The sequence below is a fragment of the Arvicola amphibius genome, chromosome 7 (genome assembly GCF_903992535.2).
Source record: "Arvicola amphibius chromosome 7, mArvAmp1.2, whole genome shotgun sequence".
Classification (NCBI taxonomy): domain Eukaryota; kingdom Metazoa; phylum Chordata; class Mammalia; order Rodentia; family Cricetidae; genus Arvicola; species Arvicola amphibius.
This window is the reverse complement of record NC_052053.1, coordinates 49,753,184-49,771,846: the sequence shown is the minus strand read 5'-3', so window position 1 is coordinate 49,771,846 and position 18,663 is coordinate 49,753,184. Positions and strand designations below refer to the sequence as shown.

Sequence of the window (18,663 nt, the reverse complement as noted above, 5' to 3'; positions counted from 1 at the left end):
GGGAATCATTGTGCCTGCCTTGCCACATCCTTCCCCACACCAGCCGGTTCTGGACAGCGTGCAGTGGTCTCAGTCACTGGCCGTGCTGAGGTTCTCTAATTAAGCATGTTCTGATGTTGCCTGATTGATCACTATGCAGGAGGTTCTTAGAATGGTGCCGGCTTCTGGGTGGGGACTGTTGTCACTGCCCCCTGCTGCCTGTACATCTATCCATCAGCCCTCTTGCACACAATAGGTGTGCAAGCCGTGCTGAGAGAGAGAGAGAGAGAGAGAGAGAGACAGAGAGACAGAGAGAGAGAGAGACAGAGAGAGAGAGAGACAGAGAGAGAGAGAGACACAGAGAGAGAGACAGAGAGAGAGAGAGGCTTGCTTGGACACCACCGGCTCTGGGGTAACAGCCCAGGTGGGGAGGCAGGACGTGGTGGGATTGCCTGCTCTTGTAGTTCCCAAGCCTCACATCCTTCAGGTCTCTGGGCTGAACAGAGTCAGCAGCTCTGAGATGGGTAAAGAGGGCACAAGGACCCTGTAGGTTGCCTGGCTGAGGAGACCAAGGCTGAGCCGAGAAGGGTTCACAAAACTTCTGCGCACACAGTAACCCAAATACCGGCCCATGGGGAGGGGCTGATGGAACGCGATAGGCACCGCGAACCTGTGAGGCGTTTAATTAAATGCCCTCTTAATCAAGAGCTGATCGGGAAGGCAGGGAAGTGCCCTGTTTGTGGGAGACCCTGGGATGACCCAAGGGCCAGCGGGCAGCGAAATGGGAGGGAGAACTAGAGGCAGGGAGGAAGGGGTGGGGTTGTAGGTCTGTGCAGAACCAGGACCTGGGGATAGCAGAACAAGCAGGCGCTGCCTTCGCTCTGTGAACTGAGAAATATCTATTGAGCGTGTGCCACACCAGGTCCCACTGTGCCTACTGGGGTCGCAGCAACCGATGACTGCAGAGTTGTGTTTAGGGAACTAAACTGGCAGGGAAATTCACAAGGAACCAGCTAGAATCAGAATGATGAATGGGAGAAGGGGGTGCCTGGATCAGTATGGCTGCACGGGATGGTGACAAGAGTCATAAGGGACAGTAGAGAAACAGCACGTGCAAAGGCGCAGAGGCCAGGTTCAGGTGAGGGTGCCACCACCCCTGTCTGAGCTTCAAATTCTGACCAGCTCCCTACCAGCTGTCACCTCTACAACTGGGGGACAGTGGAGATGACTCAGTCAGTAAAGAGGACCTGAATTTGGATCCCCAAACCCATGTAAAACTAGGTGCAATGGCATGTGCCTGTAATCCTTGCTCTGAGGAGGCAGAGATGCGCAGGGGGCCCTGGAGCTCTCTGTCCAGGCAGCCAAGCTGCGACCATGATCTCCAACTCCAGTCAGAGACAGTGTCTCGAAGCCTAAGGTGGAGCGGGACAGAGGACACCTGGCATTGACATACGTGTGTGAGATGCCAACACACACTGCACTGGAGAGCAGCACATCCCGCCATAAAGTGAACACAGAAAACCAGGCGTGACAACTAAGTCTCCTGCTTCTGCCAAAATCACGCCTGTAGGGAAAAGGGAGCGGCCCAGAGCGCAGAGCGCACTTGGCAGCTGTCCTGAGCATAGGCGCTCAGCTCCATTCTCGTGGGAGAGGCATCCCCTGCATCCCTTGACTTGCTCCATCTTTCTCCCCTCCCCCTCCTCAGGGCTCAAGCGGATCCATGCCCTGACCACACAAGCAGCCTATGAGCTTCATGTGGACCTAGAAGACTTTGACAACGGCACCGCATATGCCCACTATGGGAGCTTTGGCGTAGGCTTGTTCTCTGTGGACCCTGAGGAGGATGGGTACCCACTGACGGTGGCCGACTACTCGGGCACTGCAGGTGAGGCTCACAGTGCAGCAGGGAGAGGTGGCCTGCTGGGCCTTTGCCTTCTGGGGTCGGGATCTAGACCGCAAGTCCCATCGGGTCTTGACCCCGGAACCCTATGGAGCCTGGGTAGTTTCCACATTTCCACATTTCACAGAGCAACAAGCTGAGTCTGGAGCTGAAGCCAGGGGCTTCCTGGGGTTGGATTCTGTGGGGCCGTTAGGTTGTAGATGAGACCTCGCGGCTGGCTTTCCTCAGAAGGAATGGAGCATCAGAGAGCTGGGAGGAGGGTAGAGGCGGCCTAGACACAGGGGCGGCCGGAAGGCACGCATATGGCATGGGGTTGGCAGGGGAGCTGCCTGGGTACACATGCACACCCAAGCTCGCACGGCGGGTGGATGGTGCTCTGGGGCCTGTGTCACCTCTGTGTGTACCATACAGGTGACTCCCTTCTCAAGCACAGCGGCATGAGGTTCACCACCAAGGACCGGGACAGCGACCACTCGGAGAACAACTGTGCCGCCTTCTACCGAGGGGCCTGGTGGTACCGCAACTGCCACACATCCAACCTCAACGGCCAGTACCTGCGTGGTGCTCACGCCTCCTACGCCGACGGTGTCGAGTGGTCCTCCTGGACTGGTTGGCAGTATTCGCTCAAGTTCTCAGAGATGAAGATCCGGCCGGTCCGAGAGGAACGCTAGGCTGGCAGCCTGCCCGGCTCTGGTGTCCTCTGGTTATGTCCGGTCCCCGCACATCTCACCCCATGCCCGCTCCATGTCCGCCATTGCAAGAGCATTCTCTGCCCATCTGTGCATGGCTGACCTGCTCTTCATTAGGGATGCCTTAGGGCCAGCCCTGAAACTCGGCTCCCAGAGCCAGCGGCACTCCTTCGCAACCAGGTCCCTATTTATCAGCTGACATGATCTCCCTTCTATCAGTGGGACTGGCACTTGGCAACCCCAAATTCCACCTGTCCAACTTTGGCCCTTGTGCTGTGCCTTCTGCCTCCTGGCAGGGCAGTACCCCCTCTCCTCCCCCACTCCTCTTTCCCTGGGTTCGTGAGAACATCAAGAGCAGGGGTCAAACAGCGTTCCATACCCCTCCAGCAGATCCAAGTGGAAGGCTCAGGCCTTGTGTTGCCTGCCTGCCCTAGCCCCACTCCCTCTAGGCCTGGAGACCCCACCTCTTATCAGACACCCCGAATAGCTGTGGCTGAACATTGCTTGGTTTTGTCTTGTGGACAGTTGGCCTTGGGCACAGCTGTCTACAAAGTTCAAGTCCTAAGACCGAGGCCAGCCCTAAAGGCCACCCTTCCCTGGGCCTCTGCAGACCTGAGAGGTTTCTATCCTGGCTGCTTTCAAAGCTCATCTGCTTTTTCCCACTCAGACAAGCTCTACCTGGCCTCCTGCATAGCAGCCATGGCTTTTGTCCCTCTTTGCCTGCCTCTGGTGCAAGGGCGGGACTGGCCTAAGCCAATAAGAGCCTCTTGGGGTGGAGCTATGCTAGACTCTTGTGCTCTGCTAACCTCCACGGACTGCCTCTAGTATCCTCCTAGAAGCCGGAGAGTGGAAACAAGCAAACCCGTGGACTCAACAGGGCCTAAGGCTGCCATCTCTGCAGAGAGGCTGCCCCCTGCTGGTGATGATGCACACTGCCATCAGGGCCTAATGGGGCAGGAGACTGGAGGCAACAAGCAGGTTGAACACCTGGACCTGTGCCCCACTACTGTCCCCTACAGGTGATCTCCCAGGAAGGCAGGCTGCAGCCCCAGCCCTGCTTGGCAGCTGAGCAGCTTCCACGTTCTGTGGGAAGCTTTGAAAAGGCTGGAAGGTAGGGTGACAAAGGTGACCCTCCTCTGGCAGGAGAACGGGACACCGGCAGGCAGGCAGGCAGGGACCCATGCCCTTCCCTTTCACCAGACTTGGAGAAAAGCCTGAATCCCACTGATGGACTGTCCTAACTGCTCAGTCATTCATGTTGGGCCTTGGGTCTTCTGTGAGGGTCAAAGCCATCTTAGGTACTAGACAAGGACAGTTATTGCTTACTTGGTCCCCAGCTGGTGACAAGAAACGTAGGTCTAGCCCAGAGTTAGCCAGAGTTCTGACAGGAAAAGGGACACACAGGGAAGTCCCTTCTTGTTCCCTCTCTGTCCTCGCATCTAGTCTCATCGCAGAGGTGGGGCCTGGCAGACACTACCCACCACCGAGGCCGGTGCTGATGTTGGTGCTGCTGCCAGCCGCCTCTGTCATCGCTGCTCAGAAGTGCTGAGCGCTTTCTGATGTGTCATCAAACAAACTCCCGCGAGTGTGATGTTAACAGACTCACAGATGTGAGCATGCGAAGGAGGCATGGGCTCGGGGCCAGGGCTGGGCTGCAGAACACAGGAGCTGAAGTCCATCCCGACGGGAGCAGCTGGTAACATGCATCCCTGTCTGGTCACACTGGAGACAGTAGCTCTTCAGAGCCTGACCACTGCCCCAGGGATACCGAGTACTTTAGGGGGTGTGGCTTTACCAAGTTGTCTGAGTGGGCACAAAGCCCCTCAGAGTGGGAGAGGCCAGGCCAAAAGGCCTGCCTTTACCTTCCTAGTGCATACCCTCTAAAGGCAGATGAGATCGCTGTCCCATACACTGGGCAACAGCCTCCAGCCCTGGCTTGAGTTCACTGGTCTGATGTCTGTGCAAGATGGTTGTCACTCATGATCAGAGTGCCCACAGGAAGCAGGAATGCTGGGAAAACTTTTGGGGGACAAGTCAAGTCCACTGAGACACGATATCACCAGGCTGTGGTCACTGACACACTAGATAATGGCTTGATAATTGGTGTGACAATGGAATTGTCAAATTGACCCGAGTGAGTCCCATAATGTCATTTGGCCAAGCCACACTGCTTTCCTTCTGGGGCAGGGTCTCCAACGCCCCACCCTAGGGTCTTGGCAACATGGCTGTCTCAACTTGCAAACCATCAAAACGTCTTTCCGAGCCCAAGCTGACTCCGTGGATTCCACCGAAGACCTCAAAACCGGCTACACCTGTGTCACGCCTATGACACTTAGCTAGCACGCAGCGAGTAGACAGCGCCTTGTTTCCCGGAAGCCAGGGCTGGTGGAAGATCAGGTTAGAGACGTGTGCCCCTCCTGTGACATCAGTGGCTCTGTGAGTGGGGACGAGTGTTTGCGGGCAGAAGTAGCATCATCGGTGCCCATCGCTTCCCTGTCCCCTCATCCTTGTCACCTCTTGGTGGAGCACGGGAGTCCGTGGCCATGGTCACCGCAGGTCCGGTCCCCAAGGAGCACTCCTGGGAGAGAATAGGGCCTTGGATGACCAGAAAGTCTGTGAGCGACAGTGGACCTTCCAGCTCCAAGATGGCTGGCCCTGAGGCAGGAGATGTGGACAAGGGGCAAGAGCAATGCCCACGGCTGCCCTAATCCCGTGCTGTGATTTGAGGAGCAACACACTGGCAGAAGACTCGTGGAGCCCAGAACTGTGCTGAAACAACACGGAACCAATGGTCTGGGGCCTCCGAGAGCCTCTCCGACCCTGTGTGGTGGCCCCACCACTGCAGGGATCCATCAATCCAGAGGCCCGGAGTCAGGCTGCTGTGGAACCAGGGGTGGGGGAGGGGTCCGACCTGAGGTTGGCTGTGATGAGCAAGGCAGGTGTGCATGTCGGTAGGCGCAATGGGGCCCTGGGGCTGGGGTGGAGCTCTGAGGGTCAGAGCAACACTCCATGGGCAAATGGAGTGGGGCCGATGCTACTTGGGGTGGTGTGCACTTGGTGTCTTGTGTGTCCCTGTCTGCAATAAAGTCTTGTGGTGAGCCAGCTCCAGCATTCACCTCTAGTCCTGTCCCACTCGGTGTCACAGCAGAGCCAGGCAGACACTCAGTGTTCTCGGGCCACTCTGCTTGGCTTACCAGGTGTGTGTGTGCTTTCGGTGGCTAGGCAGAGACAGCCAACCTGGGGTGCAGGCGAGGGTAAAGCCTGCTGTCTGTACCCAGCAGGGCTGTCTGGGAGTCTGGGTTGCTGGGTGACGCTGGTGTCACTGTGGTGGTAAACAGCCCCTACAGGGGATGGGTCTGGGGCTCTGAAGAGCTGGCGCTCAGAGGAACTAATTATTTATTGCTCAGCTCGACTTGATGCTTCAACTTGAGGCCCACCCAGGTTATTTCACAAAAGGCGGTGCTGAATGCAGATGCGGGAGGAGCTGCATGGTGAAGGAAGACACCAGCAGGGGACAGTTGGACATCCTCACTCCTGCACTGTGGGGGTGTCCTGAGTCCAGGTCCCCTAGGTGACCCTCATTCATCGTTCTATCCACTCAGCGCTCACTCCAGGTCACGGGGCTGGAGGACAGAGATGGGGTTGCCTGAGGAAAGGACACAGAAACCCATGGTGGCTGTCTCCGTGTGGAGGCACAGCACCCAGGTGGGGGCCTTGCCTATCTAGCCTGCTCCCTGACACTGTTAGGCCACTGTCATGATGTTTCCCTCAGCTGGACCCCTCTGGCTGTGGCTCCAAGAACCATCTGGATAGGTCTTACTAACCCAGTCACGGAGTTTTCTAAAGCTATCTAGGAGCTTGGGAACACACCACCAACAGGACACAGTACTGAGGGGAGAGAGCTCCCCAAGGCTCTTTGGGGAGTCGGAGGGCCTGTGTGGTGGTGAACACCTGTGGGGAGGACATCCTGATGGTCATGCCATCCTCAGGACTTAGTAGCTCCACATGATCTTCATGACATGAGGATTGCAGTGACATCATCAATCTCAGAGGGTCACGGCTGCCTGAGATGGCAGCTGGATGGACTTTCAGGCTGGATCCTATTCTGGGAGGGAATCAAGTAGCTAAATTCAGATAAAGCCAAGAGCCTGGGGCTGGCTCAGTGCCTGGAGGGCACAGCCAAGACTGGCTGTCGTGAATGTGCCCTCTCAATCCAGTCCCAGCCCTCACTCCATGTGCAAGGACAGGTCAGGGTGTAGATGATCTCAGATGGGCAGGATCGAGGAGCCCTGTGCACTCAGGGCTGTCACCCAGGAAGCCCTCAGGGCTGTCACCCCAGGGAGCCCTCAGGCACCCCGGGAGTCTGGCCAGCCCTCACAGCCAAGACTTCGACTAAATCAAACTTCTGAGCTGGCTTCCTGGCAGAGGGGCACAGCATGGCATGGGGGAACCCAGTCTGAGCTGAGGAACGGGTTGGCCACCAGGGGTCCTGTCTGGAAAGGGTTCATCCTACCACAGCTGCTGAAGCCTCATCTGATGGGGAGAGGGGCACTGTCATTAGTCACCAGAAGAATTGGGCTGAGTTGTGCCCTGGAATGGGTAGTGGCCAGACACAGTGGGCAGCTTCCAGAGGGTGTCTCTGGTAAAAGGAATGGGCCATGGAGGGGCAGTGACACAGCCTCCCTAGACAGTCACTGCGGTGATGCCAGGCCAGTCAAGGACTCTGCAGAAGAGAAGCCATGGTGTGTGGTGAGGAGCGGTGGTAACAGGCACCATGACCTTATCACCCGCCGTACGCCTTTGCCGAGGTCCACACCTAGCTACCACTATGCCCTGCCTCCAGGCTACCATGACAGCTACTTGGGAGCTGGGTATTACCATACTCAGTTGGGGTTCAGAAGGGCAGGCTTATGTTTTATATGCCATGGGTTTATGTTAGGATGGCCAGCCAAGTCTGGGGTATGTACAGATATCAGCGACAGCCCAGCCGCGGGGCTAAGTGGTGAGAGATGCGCGCACCATCGGTGTGTGACGGACTGGGAGTAGCGCTAGGGCTGAAGCTGGAAAGGGGCTGCTTGGTTCTGAGTTCCGTCCCCTGCACCCTCTGAAGCAAGAATTCCTGTCCAGTTTCACCTCTCCCAAGGCTCCAGAGAGGCTGTCTGAACACCTCACCTTCCTACAGAAGGGACTGGGTATCTGTGACCCCCCTAGCCCCCCAGCAGTGAGAAAGGTCGTCCTCTCTGCAGGGATACCACAAGGGCAGCACCATCAGGATTCTTGAGGGTGGGCACTGATGTCTCCACCCAGGTCTGCAGGGTCTGTGCCCACAGCTCATGGGCGATGATGCCCTCACCAAAGGGCAGCGCCTGCCACTTTCATCAGACCACATCCTGTCTGCATTGTGTCCTGTGGCCCACACTGCCCCCCGCCTTCACCACCAGCAACCCCAAAGGAATCCTAGGGCCAGGAATGCACAGCAATCAGGCGGACTGGGGCCCATGACACCAGGGATCTGTATAAAGCGGGGAAACCCCAGGGCCATGCCTACTGGACCAGGACCCAAGTAGCTCTGCCTAGCACTGGGACCCAGGGATCCACCTGTCCTCCTGAGAGCAGCCCACAGCACAGTGAGTACAGCAGGGGACTCGAGGGTCGGCTCTCCAGGTGAGCTGGGTGAAGGCAGGCATGGCACCTGGAGCCACACAGGGGGAAGGGCGGATCGTGGGAGACCCACAGCTTCCCCACAGCTCCATCCAATGCACAAGTCCCACCAACAGGTCAGCGCTAGCTGCTAGCAAGGAAGCATTTATCTTTGAGGACAAAGACTATTCCTTGGTCCTCACGTATGCTATAGGGAAAAGGGAATGAGACGTGCCTGTCCCCTGTGGGGGAACGCTCTCCACTGGGGCCTGAGGAAGCCCCCTTAGCAGCAGCAGGCTGGAGGCTACTCCAGCTCCTGGGGACCAGGGGGCTTAGCAAGCCAGATTTGGGTAGGAAGCCAGGCTGCTTTCTGTTGTTGTTTTAGAAGCTTTCTGACTGAGCTCACATCTTTGAAATGTCTTCAAGGGAGCTGTTTCTAGAAAGAACGCTCTCCCCCTTCTATTCCAGCTTCAGGGGGCTCCTCAGAGGATGAGCCAGCCCAGTCTGGCTCACCCATGGTCTTCCTCTATGAGGGAGTTCCCAGCAAGGCAGAGGTGTGGGGGCACCACACACACACCAGTGATAGTGGGACAGTCATGGCGGTACAGAATGATGAGGATCCTTAAACTCAGCTCCCTCCCTTAGAAGGCTTTAGGATCTGGCAAACCCTGTGCCTCTGAGTCCGAGGAATTGGGGGTGGCATTCTAGTTGGTGGGTTGGATGGCTGTGCGCAGGAAGCAAGCATTTCCCTGAGGCCTGGTACATCAAGAAGCCACATGGCCAATTGAGCCCCAAGACACCCCCCTCCTCCAGCTGTGTGGTGGAGTGCAGTTTGCTAGACATCTAAGCAAACTTATCTTGAAGACGAGCCCATTCACGTGGGTAATCTTTAGCCCTAAGCCTGTCCTGTCCGGTGAGCTCAATGGGTGCTGGTGGTCCCCATCCCTGTCACTGGCCCCTCCCCAGGTAGGCATCTGAGTTACACAAGGACCACCAGACCCATATTCCCGTCCTGAGTTAGGGAGACAGTGGGCTTTCCCAGCAGACCAACTAGACCTGTTCATTATCAAGTTGAAACACGACTGCTTCTCACTCTGCCCACGGCCCAGGAGTCAATAATTATAATAGAAAATTGAACCCAAATGCACACAGCCCTGAGGGCCACCCGGGTACCTCTGCAAGCCAGCTGGCAGCAGTGACACGCCGGTACTGCGCCACGAAGGCAGGCAGCTCCTTGGCGGCAGGTGAGTGAGAAAAACCCTAATTGGGACAGCCAGCTCCTGCGGTGGCAAAGAAAGGCTGGTCTCTGAGGCTAAGCTGAGCCGGCAGCTACCCCTCCAAAGGCGGAAACCTGGAGCCAGGGAGTGCATGGGACCAAATGCAGGCCACTAACCCCCTCCTCTCCTTCCTCCGCTCAGATGAGGAGCCTCCGCTCTTTGCCTTACCTCCTCTTGCTGCCACTGAGTGCCTGCTTTCCCCTGCTGGACAGAACGGGACCTGCAGACGTCGGTGATGTCAGAGCCAAGATGAGCAGGGTCCACCTGCCTGAGGGACGCAGACCCCACTCAGTGCGAGGTCCTTCCCCGTGGCCGAGAGTACCACAGCCACAGGCCTTGCTTGTGGTGGCCAAGGAACTGCAGGCCTCACGCAGGGAACACACCGGCTTCCGCCTAGGGAGGCAGGATGGCAGCAGCCAGGCTGCAGGGTTCCTGCCTACTGACTCACAGAAGGCCAGCGGCCCCCTGGGGACCCTGGCAGAGGAGCTCAGCAGCTATAGCAGGAGGAAGGGAGGCTTCAGCTTTCGCTTTGGCCGGTGAGGGCCTTTGTGGACTCTGCCTGTCTGTCTTCCCACTGTTGACCCCGGCCCCCTCACCCCCCGCCAGGACCCAGTCTCAGAGAGAGCAAAGGCCCATCATAATGAATTAGGGGTAGATAAATAAATGCTCAACTTTTTATTTCCCATTTTGCTCAAGTGAAAAACTTGGATGGTGTTTAAAAAAAAAAGAGAACAATCATCCGCCCCCGAAAAAAAAAAACCCACACAAGGAGAGTGAATGTGTCTTGGTTATTAAACCGAAGGTCCTCGTCCCAACCCACGGCTCAGGCTGCTGTCTGCGTCGGCCACCCCCTTTCTCCAGTGGTCTGACTGCGGAGCAGCCCCAGCCCCCAGGGGCAGGGGCAGGGGCAGGGGCAGGGGCTGTGGAAATAACTGGCCTCTGGCTCTGTCGCTCATTTGATGGTAGGTGGGCTGCGAGATTACAGGTGGGAAGTCAAAGTCCCGACAGTGGCTGACATCTGAAGCACCACATGAGAGAGCATACTCCGCTGTGTTAGAATGTGGGTCTGAGAGTTACAAATGACTGGGAAAAAGAACCCACCCAAACACAAACCCATGACAGAGAGTGTGCTCTCCACCCCATTAGCACAAGATGCCTCTGGCAAGAAAGCCCCACAGTGGGCAGCAGCAGCACCAAGCTGCCCTTCCGATGGCCCGCCCAACCCCTCCGGCGGCCCATCCCCTCCGGCAGCTGGCCTTGTCCAGGGCAGTGTTTGCCAAGTCAGGGGCTCGTGGGACCTGAACTGGGAAGGGATGGTTTTCTGCCAAGCAAGACTGAATTTCAGATACCCAAACTAGGAATGTGCTGCATGTATCTTTTGAAATAAAAGTCCTAACAACTACAGCACCATAATGGAATGCCGGCTTCCTCCTTCTGGGTCCTCCGGGCCCCAGAAACTTCTTTTCTTGAGCTCCTAGAGCCTTCACTTGGGGAGATGGAAATCAGGCTGTCTGTACCCCGTACGCCTCTCCTACCAGCCCCTTAATTGGCAGCTGGGCGAAGGTACAGGGAGATACGGCACAGGCTGTTTCCCTGTTCACTTCCCTGCTCCTTACCTATGTTTCTTAGAATAAGGAGCGTGGGGGGGGGGGGAAGGCTGACATCTCCACCTGGTGGGGGCTAAGTCTGGGCTGTGTGCAGCCTGGGGCCAGGCAGAGCATCCCTTTCAAAGGCTGCTGAGTCTCCTACATCCCATCCCAGGTCAGACACACCCGTCAGAAGCAGCTCACTCCAGGGCTGGCTGTGACTGCTGAGATGAGGACTTATATTGATGTTTCCATGGCAACATCTCCCCTCCTCCTTGCGAGTGGCGGCTTGCCCCTGTTCACAATTGAATAATTTTCCATTGAGCTGTCACAATTAATTGGTAGATTTTTATTAGCCTTTTAGAACCACACTGGGCCAGGCCCAGCTTGGCACCTCACAGTATTCCGGTGTTTTCCGTTCTATTGATGACTTACGTCCCCAGTAGCAGCTCTCAGTCCTCAGCAGCCAGGAAGCCACTTCATTAAGGCTGACAGATCGGAGTCACAAAAGAACCGTGTTGACTGGGGAGCATGGCTGGGATGTGAGGTGAGGGGGGAGGCCGGAACCAAACATCCGACGCTGTGGCTGTGGTACACAGCCTTCCCCAGAGCTCACGTTAGGCTCCCGTGGGCCTTGCGCATCCTAGGCTGCAGTCACAGGGACAAGGCAAAGGCCCCAGAATCTGTGGGGCGCATCGCTCTGCCTCCCCCACCATCTCAGGAAGACATAACTGAGGGCATGTCCAGCAGAGGGACGCTGCTGCTCCCTGCTGAGACACGGTGGACACTGACAGGCTCCCTGGGTGTCTGTGAAGGCAGCCCCGAGACACAGGCGACTGGGGTTCCACCCAGCTCTTTCACCTGCCAGGGATACCCGCCCTGCTTCTGTGGGGCACTAGCCTGCCTCAACCCCTCCCATGGCTCATTCATACACATAGGAGACAGAGACAGACAGACAGACCACCAGCCGGGGCGGAAGGGCGGGCACCCTGGAGCCAGGGCTCTGGCCCTTCTCTCCACTCACCAGGTTGTATACTGCCCACGAGACCCAGTGACCTGCACACTCACTCTGCGGGTAGGTGCTGGCTCTAGCTCAGGCCACCGTGCATGGTAGGCAAGCGCTCTACCACTGAGCTGTACCTCAAGCCTGGCAGGCTCTTAATTTAGCAGGATTAGATTAACCATGATGGAGAAGACTGAGATGAAGGGGGAGGCCTTCAAAGGAATGAAGCTGCTGTCATTACCTTTAATCATTAAAAGAACCAACACAGCTATTTTTTTTTCCAGCTTGCTTGTACATTGGAGCTCAATAGCCCTGAAAATCAGAACTCTCAGCCTGCTGAAGCATTGATCTGCTAAACCAACTCGCCTACGTGGTGCTAAACTCCCTCTTTAACCCCCTGCCCCCAAGTTTCTCACGCTCTGGCAAGGTCTAGGCCCTCTTCTGTCCTCCCGGGAACGAGGAAATCACTCTTCTACAGACTGGGGAAGGGAAGGCTCTGGGAAACACCACCCCAAGGCAGACTCAGCCCCAGGCTGCTCACCTGCTGGCCTGGCATCTCCAGCTCTCAACCTCTCTGTCTGTAGCTGCTCACTGTATTTATTCAAGACACAAGCAAGAGACAGGCATAGCGGTGCGGGCTTGTAATCCCCATCCTCCAGAGGCTAACGTTGGAGGATCAGAAGTTCAAGGCCAGCTTTGGTTTCAGAGTGAGACGGAGGCAACCCTGCACTAACGAGGCCTGGTCTCAGAGAACAAATGAAAGAAAAAGGCAAATCTTCCCCGTGGTGTGCACATCTACAGGTTATTAGCTGCTAAGATGAGTGGAAAATGTCCATCCATATTTTCCTTCTTTGAAATACTAATTAAATGCCTAAGGAAGAAAAGAGAAAGGCCCAGGACAGCTAGATGCCCATCCTCACCTGCTCCAGTCCAAAGAAACCACAGGAGACCCACAGACTCCAACCCTGAGTTTCTGGTCACACCGTGCTCATGGTCTGTAGGCCCAAGTCCCAAAGACCCTGGGGCTGAGGACAGAATCCCAGAGGTGTCTGATTGCAGAATTAACATTAGCTGGACCAGGGGCTGGGTCAAGAGACGAAATGACTAGCAGGGATGAAGGCAATACCAATGATGGGGTGTGGCTGGGGGTGCTTGTTTAGTCTGGTCCCACTTAATGTCACCTGTGCAAAACCAGACTTAGAAACGACTTCCCAGGGGGCTGATAGTGCGGTAAGTACAGTGCCTGCCATGTAAGCATGAGGCCCCGAGTTCAAATCCACAGCACCCATATAAGACCTGGATGCATGTCTCTAATCCCAGTTCTGCTTGAAGGTGGGCAGAGTGGGTGGTAGTAATTGAAGTAGATCCCTTGAGCTCATTGGCCAGCTAGCCTAGCTAACCGGTGAGCGGTGATCTTCAGGTTTAATGAGGATGCCTTGAAAAATACATTGACAACAAAGGAAGACACTTAACACTGATATCTGTCCTACACACACACACACACACACACACACACACACACGGGGGTGGGGGGCTTCCTTAGAACACTGGAGTGGGATGGCATTGAGTTAAATCTGGGTCTGTGAGGTCAGGTCAACCAGTTTCCTATTATAGATCCCAGCCTGCAGGGTGCTTTCGAAGGGCAGGATGTAGCCGTCTGTACTTTCTACCAACTACCTATTTGGTAGATACAAGCTGTGTGGCCTTGGCTAAGCTGCTTCACCTCTCTGAGCCTCAGCGACTCTGCACCTCAGAGGACGGCACAAGCATTCCATGAGGTGACTCGGCGTCTGCAACAAGAGCTCGCTCGGGTGGAGACCTGTCTCTGATGCTGCTTCTAGAATATGTGCCTGTTACAAGAGTAGGGACACCCAGTAGCCAGCACCACCTGGCCTCCTCTCCTGGGCCTGACATGTGCAGTGGGTCAGCACGACTTAATAACTTCACGTGTGTGGGCAGGAGTCTCTATCATTTCTGCTTGCCTTTTGTGTACATACTCATGCATGCATGCACAGGCACCATGGTGCACACGTGAAGGTCAGAGGACAGCTTACAGCAGTTGGTTTGCTCTGCCCACCATGTGGGTCCCAGGGATTGAACCCAGAGGTCAGGCTTAGTAGGTGTTTTGCCTGGGGCGCCATCTTGCTGGCCCCTCAGAATGGGCATGTGCAGGGGAGCGTTTCTCTGGGCAACCCACAGCTATTAGATTCCAGAGAGCATCTATGACCTAAGAAGGTCAAGAAAGCCAGTCTTAGTTTCAGAGGACACGTTAGGACCTTGAGAGATAGGAAGTATTTTATGCCCTGGGCGGAGGTGACACGTAGGCCGTACTTGCCTGAGGCCATGGGAGGACCATGAGCGGTCCATTTCACACACAAAGGAGCAAGTGCTAGTAATGGTGGCTGTCCCTGGAGCCTTCCACTGTCCCTTTCCAACTGGCTATAGAAAACCAGCAGGAGGGTCAGCGTCTAGAAGGGCCGTTGGACAACTCCCAGCCCCTTCCCTCATCTGTAATGCGATGACAGAAGAGAGCTGGCCGTGTGGAGAGTTGGTGGGGGTGGCAGGGCACCACATCCATGGCCCCAGCAGAGACTGCACTAAAACACAACCCCCCCCCCCAGCCTGCCGGAGGCTCTGCTTCCCTCAGCTTCCAGTCATCCACTGTCCTCTCAAATGTGAGGGCTGGCACCTTGAAGCCACACACCCGGGCAGCTGAAGGCAGGGCAGAAGTAGGCTCAGATACGGAGACATGTCAGGGAGGATTCACCCCACCAGCAAGAACCTGAGCTCACGTCTCTCCTGCTCCTGGCCTGGCAGAGGACGCTGCCTCCTGCGGTAAGGCTGGCCAGAGCTGGGCAGCTGGCAACTATGTGCCGAGGACACAGGGTGGCCAAGACATCCTGTCGGTGGATGGCAGCCAGTATTCTGTTTTATGACAGCCAACTGTGTTGTGACCCTTTGGAACACAAGGGGTAGCAGGGATGAATCACAGACCAAGCAATCTGTCAAGAGTTCTGTAAACACTTATTTATTTAAAAAATACTACAGAGAGATTTGAATTCAAAAAACAGAGTCATATACAGAAACAAAATGTACTGGACTGAGAAAAAAGGAATGCCATTGGTGTGCCAGAGGGGGCACTGTGGCGAACTATTTACATGTCATTTATAAGAGAACATGTCTATTAAAAAAGTGTAATACCAAAGTATAATGCAAAAAATAGTGGCACATCATGTCAGCAACGACAGACCGGTACCTTGTGAACATGGTGTCAGGGCATGGGGGTGTCTGGGTTTTCAAGGCTTCTGGCAGTGTGGTACTGCCTCCCCTGGGCTGCAGAACAGCCGTTGGAGGCAAGAGGTGATGTGCTGAGGACCATGGAAGAACAATCTAGAGGAAGTCATCATCTCTACCAGAAAATACAACCCGAGTCTAGGTGACTGGTGTGGGACTGGGGCCAGCGCAGAGCAGTGCAGCGCAGAGCAGGAGCAGGGAGTGTGGAGGTGGCTTGGCCTGGCCCAGTACAAGCCAAGGCAGGAACCCTGCTCTTCAGCTGGCTGCCCTGTGTCACAGTCAAGGGGACACAACCTGTCTGTGTGCTCACCTCTGGCCTGGCTGTTGGGGAAGGAAGACGTGTAAAGTCTACTCCACCCCAGCCCGTGCTGCGGGACCTCCCAGGACACTAGGCTAAGCATGGTTCTCGGTAGTTAAGCAGCAGTTCTGAGGAACAGTCAGGACTCAGGAGAGCCCTGGGCCTGCAGTCCTTCCTTCCTGTCTGTGCCGAGTGGCTGCTCCTTTCTGTGCAGAGCTTTGAAAGCTCAAAACCACCAGAAAACCAGACCCTCGTCATCAAGGCAAGGACCAGAGAGGATGGGCCTGACCTCAGGAGCAGGGGAGGGGAAGACGAATGCTCACAAATTCCGATCTTTGGGGCCCCCTGGAGTCCTAATCTTGGCTTGGCCAATGAGCGACTGCCACTCATGAAACTCAACCTTGCTACCCATGATCTGCAGGGCACACTCTGAGGAGATAAAGAACAGATGCCAGACCACACCGCCGCAGCTCTAGCTCCAGTACCCACCCACCTGGGCCCCTGGCTTTAGCACCTCATGGCCCTCAAATCAACAGCTTCCTTCACACGAGAAAACAATGAGAACAGGCTTTCTGGGACAGGTCCTAAAAGCACAGGGGCCCCCATGCCTCGGTGACCAGGTGCGTCAGAGGAGGATGTTGTCCTGCTAGGACGTGGAAAGGACAGCCCTTGTGAGCACTCCCAGGTGACGTTGGAGCCTGGTGGCCTGGCAGGCCAACTGCAGTCTTCAGAGCAGGAGGCCCACACATAGGCAGTGAAAAAAAGTGGCTTACGGTACCTGGGCTGGGAGGAAAGAACAGCTGGTGCACAACACAAGTAGAAGGGCCGATTACATCAGGCCCTGGCTCCGCCTGCTGCTCCGTAAAGCTCCTGGGCCAAGATGCCAGCTCCCCAGTCCTCTGTCCCCCATCCTTGCAGGCACAAAAGCCCCATGGATTGCAGCATCTCTAGCTGGCATGCACTGGCTGCTGCTACCTCCGTACGATGTCGCTGATCTCCTTCACAGAGCTAAGCAGCTTGCTGAAGTCCTGTGTGGCAGCTGGGCCACTGGAGGCTGTCGCAGGGCAGATCTGCAGCTCTCGGAGGTTGTTCTCCAGCTTGTTGATGGCCTCACGGAAGGCAAACTTGTTCCTCATCTGTTGGATGGAGTCCACGTAGCTCACACAGAATGTGTACAGGTTCTTGCCAGCCTCCAGCACGGCACTGTGGCTGGCCATCTGCTCTGAGTTCCGGGAGATGGCGAGGCACAGGGCCTCAGTGCTGTCCAGAACCACACCCTTGGTGATGGTGCCACTGGCGATGCGCTCCGGTGGCTGGCGGGTCTTTCGCAGAGACACGCGGGTCGATATGAGAGGGATGAAGGCCGCAGAAGATGGCTGGTCCCCGGGCACGGATGAAGGCGCTGATGCTGTGGCGGGTGTGGGGACCGGGCTGGTGGGGGTCCCTGGAGGCTTACTAGCTGACTGGGGCTTTGGCACGGATGGGGGCACAGGCTTTCTTAGTCCTTCTCCAGGCTGGCCAGCCTTGGTGGGGTCACTGTTTATAGCATCCACAGCTGGACTTGAGCATTTTGTCTTCCCACCTCCCTCCCCAGGCACTTCTTGGCCGGGGCTCTGGGCAGGCTTTCCGGTTCTCCCTGAGGAAGCAGGTGGAGGTGGCGGAGCCGGCTTGAGCTTCGACAGCCGCCCCTTGTCTCTCCCTGGGGACTCTGAGCTGTGCTTGTGCCTCCTTACTCGGGTCTCCTCAGAGGAGGCCTTGCTTAGACCCACTCTGCTGCTGGGGGGTGTCGGCTCAGCAGCGGCAGGAGTCCCCGAGGCACTGCCCTTGGTGGCCTCTTCCTTGTGAGAGAGGCCAGAGGAAGGAGAGGCAGTGACCTGCCGACGGAGGAGCTTGGGAGTCAGGCTGGGAGGGCTGGAGCCTGGGCTGGATTCCATGTCCTTGAAGACTTCATCAGCAGCCTCCTCGCTCTTCTTCCCCAGCCGAGGAGGGGGTGTCACTGTGCCTCTGGCCACCTGCTCAGACCTGGTCTCACTGGCTCGTTTCCGAGGCAGAGCTGGCTTTTCGCTTTTGTGCCCCCCAAAGGTGGATGAGTCAAACTGCTTCCCAGCAGATGGCAGGTCCCGAGGCAGCGTGACTGACCGCCACTCTGTGTCCCTGGCCCCATGCGGCATGCAGGAGGCTGAGCAAGAGCGCAGGAATCGCTTGCTGGAGCTAATGCCACTCTCCTCTTCACTGGCAGCCAGACGGCTGCTGGTCAGTGTGCTGGACTTTTTCCACAGGTTGGGAGAACGAAAGCCCGAGCTGCCTGGCTCCCGGAAGGCTCCATTGGGGACACCAGCCCCATTGCTGGCCTTTGGGGACTTGGTAGGCTCTGCTGTATCTGAGGGGGTGAGAGCTGGTGGCCCATTGCTGATTTCCCGGCCATCCTCCTCACTAGCCCCTCTGCGTTCTGGCTGGCCATCCATCTCCCGGAAGGAGCTGCTGCGCTTAGGAGGTGTTGGTGCCATTTTCTTCTTCTTCTTAATCAAGGCACTGAACAAGTTGGTTTTTTTGTCCTTGGGAAGAAGGCGCTCATCTTCGTTTAGAGTGCCATCTGGGGGCCCACGCTCTTTCCGAGGAAGCAGCGGTGACACAGCAGGCTCACTGTCCAGTACATCTGAAACAGAGAGGAAGCATGAGCAAGAACTCCCTGGAAACACTGTGCTCAAGGTGGGCCGACACACTCTCTGTGTGTGTGTGGGGGGTCCTCGTAGAGCTTCTGCACCCCAGCTTCCACATTCACCAGAGCTTAGCCGCATCAGCAGCTTATGCCGTGAACACAGTCACTGTTGGCAGAAGCACAAGTCTCGCTCCCCAAACACAGAGGAACAAGGGCTGAATGAGCCTGCCTTCCTTATCCTGAAACCAGTTAATGACGTGGAAGCCCTCAAACATCACCCTCTGGTCATCAGAAACAGCAATGCCAAGGGTCAGACTGGCTGAGGCTGAAGAAGAGGC

General features: G+C 56.3%; 3 protein-coding genes across 5 annotated transcripts in view; 2 read left to right on the top strand and 1 right to left on the bottom strand.

Moving 5' to 3' along the window:
- Fibcd1 (fibrinogen C domain containing 1) overlaps positions 1-2,550 on the top strand; it is a 29,579-nt gene extending 27,029 nt beyond the window's left edge. Inside the window, exons 6-7 of the mRNA XM_038337829.1 lie at positions 1,685-1,864; positions 2,291-2,550. Coding sequence (XP_038193757.1) covers positions 1,685-1,864; positions 2,291-2,550 — 440 coding nt within the window. The remainder of the gene's footprint in view (positions 1-1,684; positions 1,865-2,290) is intronic.
- Positions 2,551-9,626: 7,076 nt separating this feature from the next.
- Positions 9,627-10,025, top strand: LOC119819753 (pyroglutamylated RFamide peptide). Its single transcript, XM_038338070.2, has one exon. The coding sequence runs from the start codon at positions 9,627-9,629 to the stop codon at positions 10,023-10,025; it is 399 nt and encodes a 132-aa protein (XP_038193998.2).
- Positions 10,026-15,079: 5,054 nt separating this feature from the next.
- Abl1 (ABL proto-oncogene 1, non-receptor tyrosine kinase) overlaps positions 15,080-18,663 on the bottom strand; it is a 118,519-nt gene continuing 114,935 nt past the window's right edge. For all 3 annotated transcript variants that reach the window (XM_038336685.1, XM_038336686.1, XM_038336687.1), the window contains exon 11: positions 15,080-18,322. In XM_038336685.1, coding sequence (XP_038192613.1) covers positions 16,638-18,322 — 1,685 coding nt within the window. In that variant the 3' untranslated portion in view covers positions 15,080-16,637. The remainder of the gene's footprint in view (positions 18,323-18,663) is intronic.